Source organism: Myripristis murdjan, chromosome 5, assembly GCF_902150065.1.
Source record: "Myripristis murdjan chromosome 5, fMyrMur1.1, whole genome shotgun sequence".
Taxonomy (NCBI): Eukaryota; Metazoa; Chordata; class Actinopteri; order Holocentriformes; family Holocentridae; genus Myripristis; species Myripristis murdjan.
The window spans coordinates 18,921,739-18,931,655 of NC_043984.1; the positions used below are offsets into that span (position 1 = coordinate 18,921,739).

General features: G+C 39.1%; 1 protein-coding gene across 2 annotated transcripts in view; it reads left to right on the plus strand.

The window, feature by feature from the left end:
- srgap3 (SLIT-ROBO Rho GTPase activating protein 3) overlaps positions 1-5,552 on the plus strand; it is a 68,405-nt gene extending 62,853 nt beyond the window's left edge. For both annotated transcript variants that reach the window (XM_030052031.1, XM_030052032.1), the window contains exons 19-22: positions 653-833; positions 1,205-1,354; positions 1,467-1,782; positions 3,246-5,552. In XM_030052031.1, coding sequence (XP_029907891.1) covers positions 653-833; positions 1,205-1,354; positions 1,467-1,782; positions 3,246-3,692 — 1,094 coding nt within the window. In that variant the 3' untranslated portion in view covers positions 3,693-5,552. The remainder of the gene's footprint in view (positions 1-652; positions 834-1,204; positions 1,355-1,466; positions 1,783-3,245) is intronic.
- Positions 5,553-9,917: the final 4,365 nt, after the last annotated feature.

Here is a 9,917-nt window from a genome sequence, read left to right on the forward strand (position 1 = left end):
GAGCTGCTGCTGCTGAAAGTTGATTTATATGAATTATGTAGTTAACCCTTGCTGACCCCTGCTGGTTGGCACATACACTCACACACTGCAGGCAGGCCTAGGTTGTAGTATTTTTGGCCAAAATAGCCAAACTTAATTTGATTTTTCTGCATCAGAAATGTGGATTTTCTCACAGGACTTGTCCAGACAGTAATGGCTCTTTGCCTCCTCCCCTAGGAGATATCACTGGCTCAGTGTGTGTGTGTGTGTGTGTGTGTGTGTTCTATTTTTTCCAGCTCTGTCATACTGTGATGTAGGCTCTTTTGCCTGACTTGATGGATTTCAAATGTAAACTCAAACACAGTGTGCTTCCCTCCTTGTAGCTAATGTTTATTATTGAAAGAGTAAAGATTTGATTAGGAGCCCAGGCGCCATGCTCTCAGAGTTTCTTCTATTATTTACTCTAGACACAAGGTGGGCTTCTTGTCAGCTAGAGCAAAAATTGCTTGTAAGTTGTTGATTGAGTCAAGGAACCAAATAGATCTAATTAGAGTCGCATGATTCTAATTGTCTTCCCGAGACTACCTTGTCAGTGTCTTTCAGTATGATTGTTGTAGCTATGCAAAGTTCTAAAATTATCAACACTGATGTTTCTGTTTCTCTGTGTTTTCAGAGGTTGAACAGATCGAAGCCATCGCTAAGTTTGACTATGTGGGACGTACTCCAAGGGAGCTGTCCTTCAAGAAGGGAGCCTCCCTGCTTCTGTATCACCGAGCCTCTGAAGACTGGTGGGAGGGCCGCCATAATGGTGTGGATGGTCTGATCCCACATCAGTACATAGTGGTGCAAGACCTGTGAGTAACAGCAAAATGTGTGATGTTGGGATTATTTGATGATTTTTAACTAAGCCATTTTGTTAGTAGTTTTCATCATAAGCACTGTTTTGAAGAATAGTTAAACTTTCAATCATCAAATTAACGATTATCACCAGGGCCGACAACTTTAACAGTAAGATGTGGTGGATAGAAGTACACTAATTGACTCAATTCATGTCACTTTGCCAAAATCGAAATGAATTACAATAGGTATGTATCTGCTTACTTACTTACTTACTTACTTACTTATTATTTTTGTATGAGTCTATACATTGTTTTTAAGAAAATCCTACTCATTCTAGCTTTAAGTGCATATCTTTTTTCCATCTCTGTTTTCTCTGCTCTGTCAGGGATGATGCTTTCTCAGACAATCTTAGCCAGAAAGCAGACAGTGAAGCGAGCAGTGGCCCGCTGCTGGATGACAAGGGTTCCTCCAAAAATGATGTCCCATCACCATGCGAGCAGTCACCTGATTACAACTTTGGAGGAGTTATGGGGAGGTAGATGCAATCAACGACAAGCACTAATTTTGTCTTTGGGTTGCATGTTTTGTTTGCATTAGTTAAAGTAGTAGTAGTAACAGACTTTTTCTAATATCGTCCGTCTCCTAAGGGTGAGGTTACGATCAGATGGAGCTGCAATCCCACGTCGTCGGAGCGGCACAGATACCCACAGCCCGACCAGGGTGCCTGACACCCCACCACGTGCCGCAGCCTGTCCCAGCAGCCCTCACAAGGTGTCCATCAGCAAAGGTCGTATTGAGAGCCCGGAGAAAAGACGCCTGGGCACGTTTGGCAGTGCAGGCAGCATCAACTATCCAGACAGGAAGGCCTATCCCGAGGGACACCCGCTGAGACCAGTGCCGGGGGCAACTCGGCACAGCAGCCTCGGGGATCACAAATCACTGGAGGCTGAGGCTCTGGCTGAAGTAAGACATGTCATGGCCTCTTTCAATCGTATGATGCAAATCCACTTTTAGGGTATCATATGTTTGGTGTTTATATCAGAGCATTATATAAGCTGGATATTCATTAGCCTTTTTTCTGCTTTAATTTAAATCATAAAATGCACAGAAGAATATAGCCTATGAAACCCAAATGTATCCATCTAGAAACTTGGGTTTATACACCCTGTGCTCACAGAATAAAACAAATAGTTTGTTTATTTGTTTTTTAATGGTGGAATAATGAGTGTTACTGATAATTACTGTGATTTTTACAGTAATGAGGGTGAAATTTCAGATGGAAGCCAAAGGATTCTGTGAAAGAGCGCTACAAATAAACATAATTCACTTTCGATATGATTTGTCTCAGTATCTGTGTTTGGTGGCCCCGTGGTGTCAATGCCATGCTCAAATATGAAGTGTCACACAACTATAGCATGTAGCCAGGTTGGATGGGTTTGATAGAGCAGTGCCAGGCTCCCTGCTGTAGTTGTCTGTCTGAGCAGCAGCTGTGACTCTGAGTAAATGTCAGCGCCAGACTGCAGCTGTGAGATAGGCACACCTCTAGGACACGGAGACCTGCGGCTGAATAACACACTAATGAGCACTGAAGGTTTTGTGCCATATTCTTCTCATTAGCTAATGGCTGGATCCATTAGATGCAGAGCCAATCAGGCAAACAGCAGTCAGGTTTTGCAGTATTAAGTCAGATGCGGTAGGTCCTGGCGATTATTCAAGTTAGTCAGTCTGAATATTTTATCACTTGTTGATATGAATATAACTTGACCAGAACTAAAGGGTTTTATTTCAAAATGGCACACGCCTAATTTAAGTTAAAAATAAATAAATAAATAAATAAAAAAGTTCAAAGTTCATTGCTCTGTATGAAAAACTCACATTATTATATCATCTTAAGTGTCACTGTTTTACAAGCAAATGGTTCAAGATGGCTAACACAGTAACATCAAATATAAAAACCTGAATGTCATCAATGCTGTACTAGTCGGGGTAGGTGACATATTGTAATGATAGCTTTATCACTGCTGCACGGCCAAGCTTTGTTCAAACTCACAGAACTTAAATTTAAACTCCAGTGGAGATCCAAAGGTTTCTAAGGATGCAAAATATGTCCTGCTGATTTACAGGGAAATGTCTATCAAATGATGCACAAGACATGTAGATATTTTGCATTTTGTGTAATGGTGCAGCCATAAAATAATGGCATCTTGGATTGAATATTTAATTTAGTATCAAAGTGTGATGTAGCGTCAATGAAGTGTTGCATCCAGCAGATACGGGATATGTTTGTGGCATTGTCATGCAATATGGGAAAAAAGTTACTTTAGTGGAAATTTAAGGGAAAATCAGAGTTTAATGGGTTTTAAATTGTGATTAGATCAACATGCTTGACTGTTTTCTTTTCCTCTTTTTTCTTTTCCCTGAACCAGGACATAGAGAAGACCATGACCACAGCCCTGCATGAGCTCCGTGAACTGGAACGTCAGAACACCGCCAAGCAAGCCCCAGACGTGGTCCTGGATACCCTCGAACCCATGAAGAACCCAGTCAGCTCTGAGCCCGCTAGCCCGCTTCACACCATTATGATCCGAGACCCCGATGCAGCCATGCGCCGCAGCAGCAGCTCCACCTCTGAAATGATGACTACCTTCAAACCTGCCCTGTCTGCCCGGCTGGCAGGGGCTCAGCTACGTCCCCCTCCCATGAGGCCCGTGCGGCCCCCGCCAACCCAGCACCGCTCTAGCAGCTCCAGCTCTTCAGGGGTTGGCAGCCCAGCTGTTACCCCCACCGAGAAGATATTTCCAAATAACAATGCAGCTGCTGGTTCCAGTGTTAATACCGCTAATGAAGCTGGGGATAAGTCTGGCACCATGTAGCAAAGGTGGAATCTGTTAGGTGGGAAGGCTTTCCAGCTTTCCAAGTGAGAGGAAAGCCTGTGGAAATGGGTGCTGATGTGTGACAAGCAGGTGTGGATGTTTAACTCTTTGTTTTGCGCTTGACTTAATTCATGAATTCAGGAAACTCATGAAGTGAGCCTGTTACCATGGCGATGAAGTAGTTAGAAAATCTTTAGGGGTTTGATAACATCAAGCTCAACACTCTTTGAAACTTGATTTAACTACAGATATGTAGAGAACAAGTAGAAGTAAACTTGTATTTCTGTTTTACCTCAACGTAAACAAAATCTGTGGCCAGGTTCTCCAGTCAGAGATACATATGAATGAAAGTGAAGCAATACTTGTGTGACATCAGTTTCCCCTCCTGCACAGGCTGTCCAGCTGATGTTTCAGCCACACCCGCTGTTGTGCATGAAACACCCCATCTGGACTGGCACAGACACTCAGTCTAAAAGATCGTGTCTATGACAGGGTTTTGGGTCACAGGCCTCCTGGCTGTACATAAAGACTTACTTGAAGTTGTCATGCTTTCTGTTTGTACTATAATGCAATGGATGTTCAACAAATTAACAACATAGCAACATTATATAATTCTGCATGCAGGGTCTGGAAAAAATAATGGCAATACTCTCTAATGGTGTGTATTCATCTGAAACCTTAATCATTATAACAGCAGTGAAATTGCTGTTGTAGCTGTCATGTCCAAATCCCTGACAAAATACTAGAGTGGGATCATTAATTTGTTATGCAAATGTTTTTTGGATGTATCAGGGGCACCCCAGTGCACGTTCCATGCATCAGGGTGGATCCTTGCTGCAGCAGCCCAGATTCGGGTCCATCCCAGGCCACTTGCCGCCTGTCATCCACTCTCTCTCCTCTGCCTTTCCTGCCTCTTTCTTTACTGTCACTTACAAATAAAAAGTGGAAATGAAAAAAAAAAGGATGATCAGACCACTCTCCACCCCGGAGAGACACCGCTCCCATTGCTAAATAAAATGCACCCTGGCATGAAAGTGATCACAGTTTCAACAGTACAAAAGATGCTATTTAACAGTGGGAACAAAACTAGACATAGAAAGACACACTCTCCTCTCGTGGACAGATTTCATATTAGTGTTTCATATTTTTTCCATATCCTGCTCATAGGATGCAGAAAACTAATGTAGCAACTAATTGTAGGAATCCTGTGGTAAACTTGTACATAATTTACTGGTAGTTTTTTTTTTAAAAGTGCTAATCCTGTACAGGCCAACACAAAATAGGCAAGCAACTGATGTGAATGGCATTTGTAAAGATTGAATCCAACCACAAAAACATCTTTATTCTCTTCTACAGTAAATAGCAAGCACATCATCTGGCTGTGCTGATTTAGTGAAAATAATATCAGTTACTTTGGTCTGTACATTATGTTTAAATGGTAATTATGTTTAATGTAGATATTTGAGCTTGAATAACCATTCAGTGTCAGTTTAGTGTCCATGAAAGCTGAATAAAGCTGGGTTTTCAATGACAGATTTGACATAACATGCCCATCTTCGAATTCTTGAACTTTTGCCCAGTCAAGTCTGACTTGCGTGATTCGATTATTGCACAAGGTATGCAGAAAAGTATATTTTGACTTGTTCAAAACTCAAATATGACACAAGACAAGACAAACCTGAATTTTTCCTGTGCATTACACATTAAATATAACATACTACTATCACAGTGGTTTTCTCTGTCCCTGCTTTTCTCCTATCTTAGTTGATAGATACAGTCATGCTCTGACAGTAGACTGTTCCCTTTTTTGTGGGGGGAAAACTAAATAAAGAAAGTTTCAGTGTTTGTATATCTACTGTACCTCCTGTCACTCTGAATTGTTTCTGACAGCTGTAGTCCAGAAACCTTGTAATCAGCATCCCAAAGAGCCTGCCCTGTTCTGCATGTTTTGCGCTGTATTGTCTGACTCATACTATGTGACAATTAAACAATGGTTGTATGTGGTGCCTTGCCTTGGTAAAACGCACAAATGACTTCATTATTGGCCTTTTGTTTTTTAAGAGGAGGACTTTAACAATCTGTTTTGGGGTTTGGGAATGATGAATGAAGCTCAGTATAGCAGTTACTGAAAAAAAATAATATTTGAACGATAAATAACAATGCTTGATTCCGCAAGAAGTTCCGAGAAATACTAATATCAGCATGCATACCAGGCACTGAATCCACTCTCAAGTTGGTTCACAATCTATATAACCTACATTTTCACTGAGAGACATGCTTCACATTGGAAATGTTTGCTGATTACCAGTGTTTTCTTTGTTTTGTTTTTTTGTTTGTTCCAGATCATACATCTCCAGCTTCACCCTGGTGGGTGGATACTTAAGACCTGAAAGCTCATACAGCACTGGCAAAACGCCCAGCAAGAGAAAGGCAATACAGCATCCAGTGTCAAATAATGCACTCACACCCTCTGCTGGTTTGTAGTGGTACTGCTTCTTGTATATATGACGGACCAGTGGATAACAAAACCTTTCATGGGCATTATGACTATAAGCTGGAGCTGATTTTACAACTGATAAGCTCAACCATGCAGATGAAAGTAAATAATCATCTTGCTATTGACCAACCTGGTTATAGTTTTGCACCTATAGTTTTGAAATACTATGAATAGAATGTCAGCAAAAACAGAAAAAAGAAACTTTTAAACACAAAGAAAGCACACAGTTTAAAAAGGTTAAATTAACATAATGTTTAAATAGATTGTTTTCACACAGATGTTTTTTTTTTTTTTTTTTTTTTTTTTTGCTTTTTATTAATTTATAAACTTGTGTAAGTGGAGTAGAAAATTTGAGTGCCTTTTGTGCACATCAGTTTTTATTGGACTTTTATATTTGCTTTTTTAAAACTGCGATATGTCGGTACTTAGTTGTCATGTCTGATATATTTACTGATGTTTTTGTTGATATATACTTTCTAATCCTTTTCAAATAGTAAACCCAATGTATCACATTCATGACATAATTAGTAGAAGGCATTGTAAAAAAAAAAAAGAAAAAAAAAGTTATTCCTCTCTGTTGAGTAACGGAGGAATCATCACAAACCGATTGTCTGTGCTTGGGTGATCCCTAAAGGATTATAGGAGTTATGAAAACTACTGTACACACCATCTGCTGACGCTGAAGTTCAGTAGAATCATCTCAGAACATTTCTTTTGTCTTTTTTGTTTTGTTTTCCCTCTTCCCTGTGAATTGCCTGTGCTGTGGTTGAGCCGTGAACTCTTCTCATTTACTGTAGTTCCTTTCCCTTTTCAAAGCAAATTGCATTGCAGTATTGTTGGCAAAAGCAGGACGGAAACGGATCCTCTTTTTATATGGTCTTGCTTGGTGGCACTTGGTGCACTCTCCTTTTATTCCCCCAACATGTGATGTTACTAGGGCATGTTTTTTTGTTTTATGGAATGTATGCTGAAATGGGTAACACTGTTTGTTTGTCAGGATGACAAGACATCAAGCCAGTGAGAGAGCAGACTGAGTGCCTGTCATGTGGTGGGGACAAGAGTGTGAGGTGTTGTCGTACTGTTTACCCTCTCTTTAAACATTTGTCTAGTGATGCTGTTTGTTGATGAGTGTCTGGTTGGTTGAAACCCTGTGATGTAATGTATGCCATACCACTGACTGGATGTTGAGAACCCTTGCGTCCAAATAAAACCATTATTGCTCTGTGATCCACATATTCTGAGAGAATTGTATTTAATTGGCAAAGAGTTAACAGGCCATGCCAGTCATGCAATCAATACCTTAAAGATAGAAATGGAGACATTTTCCATTTATTATTGATTAATGCGACTTTTTGATCCAATAAATGACAACTTATGAAAATTAAGCATAATATAAAGTATGTAAAAGCTCTGCTTGTAAACAGAGCCTACACACACACACACACACACACACACACACACATATATATCAAAGATCATTTCACAGCTTTAGTATTGACAGCAGCCATGAGCAGACACTAAATGAACTAACCCTCTATATGAAAATTAAAGAAGGAGTTGACAGAAAATGGCTGTAAATGTGCACAAAGACTGTAGTTCATTCTGTGGCCACATGATGGAGAAACTGTAGCACAGACGAAACAAACCACTTTGACGTCCAGTGAGGCACAATATACAATATATTGCATGTTATTTGGAGAGATGATGAACATGAGATTTACATGCAGTATGTGTGAAATTGAATTTCTACTTCAGTGGTCAGAGTGATTTGCGAAACACATCATGATGTCTGTCACAGAGTGAAAACAAAACACAATTTGTTTATCAGGTGAAACAAACAACTGTTTTCACATTTTTCATTACTTTAGTAGGTACATAATTTACTAACAGGTTAGTAATTACCTTCTGGTGTCAAAATTATACTAACTGTACTAATTTTAGTTGGGGCTAGCTCACACTCATACCAAAGCCTAAATAAAATGAACTAATTCCAAACCTTGTCAGTCAGATACCTCATAAATACCATAAAATACCACATAAAAAATAGTAGAAATAATACTGTTCAGCTTCTCAAATTTGAGTCTGATTGTTAGACTCAGTGAGTGTTACATTTAATGCTTGCTAGTTGCATATTAAATTCATTATTAATTATTAATTGTTAAAAATATTGAAGAAAATCTTAGATACAGTAGACTGTAATTAAACTGACAGAAAGAAACTCGAGAAACAGATAAAAACTTGAGAAAAAAACACAGAGAAAGACAGACACATGCCTTTTTAGTAATATTAGCTCACTGAGAAAAGAGAGGGCAATGTCCCTCAAAAAGAGAAAAAGACGCTCAGTATGAATGACTTGTGTTACTATCAAAAGCAATGTAATTGCACAATATCACAGAATGAATAAGAGATCCAAGAATACTCTTCATTAGTAATTATGTTGTTTGAGCAACATCAGTTACAGTTGATTTTGCTCCTTATTTGTCTCCAAAATCAGAGCTCAGATCTTTCGTGGGAATAGAGCAGAGTGAGAGGAGAGCTGTCGCTCCATAGGAGGGTGACACAAAACTCAGGATATGAGTTTAAAGAGCACAGAGACAGAGAGAAACCTTTCAAGGTAAAACTCAGCTGGCCACATCAAAGAGTAGATTTAGTGCAGAGATGGAATGGGGAAAAAGTAACAGTAAATATTGTCCATGCTACCTGTATAGAATTCAAAAACAGCATATCACCATATCAAACACTGTCTTCAAACAATCACAAATTCAATACTTCCATTACACATTTGTTTATTATAATGCCTTTGATGTACTGCAGCTCCACAGAAATCACATGGATTGGAAAAAAATATTTAAAAAAAAACCAATTAACTTCAGTGCTCTTTGCTAGGATGGAATTCATCTTATGCCTCCCTAGAACGAGGTATGCTTCATCAATGAAGAACAGATGCTGTGACTGGTCCAATCTGGAAATCTGGTTTGAAAAATAAGTTGCGTAAGAAGTCTCTAGTGGCCTAATTTGGCTTATCTTCTATCATAATTAGTAGGCAAATGAGAGAAAACTCTTCAATAACGCGTAATCTCTTTGTGTAACTCAGTGCAGAACAACATTATCATAATTTCCTTCTCCAGCCTTCACCCTCTCTGCCTTCAGCTTAGCTACAGCGAAACAATTAATTGTGAAGCAGTTATTCTCTTAAACAGAGCCCCCCTGAGGATCAGCGGTGTGCCATAGAACATTAATTTCCATAATTAGACTAAAACAATGTAAACAACTGGAAGTCATGTTTAATGTTTGTCAGATATTTCCATATTAAGTGCGTTATGTTCTGTTGAAGTGACAGGGTCAGTACATTAACACAAATGAGAGGAGTGTGTGTGGCTTTTTCCAGTTTTACTCAATGCTTAACGCATGTGGAAGAGGTTCTACATGTCTGTGTTTCATCTGAAATGAAATCCACTTTATTGTTTGACTTGATAATAAGTAACAGACAAACAAATACCCATTGCCCAAAAATTCAGAATCAGAAAATGCAAACAATTTCTAGACTTTATTACTGACAGAGAGAGCACTAACTTAATATTAGAGTATTTTTATGCTTGATTATTGACACAAAGAGTGGTTTATATTATTACACTGAGAAATAGTCGATATACCATCTCTATTGTTTACTGATGTGAATGAGGTAATTTGCTACACTGTCATCTCACTGTTCTTCATTGTCTTTTTCT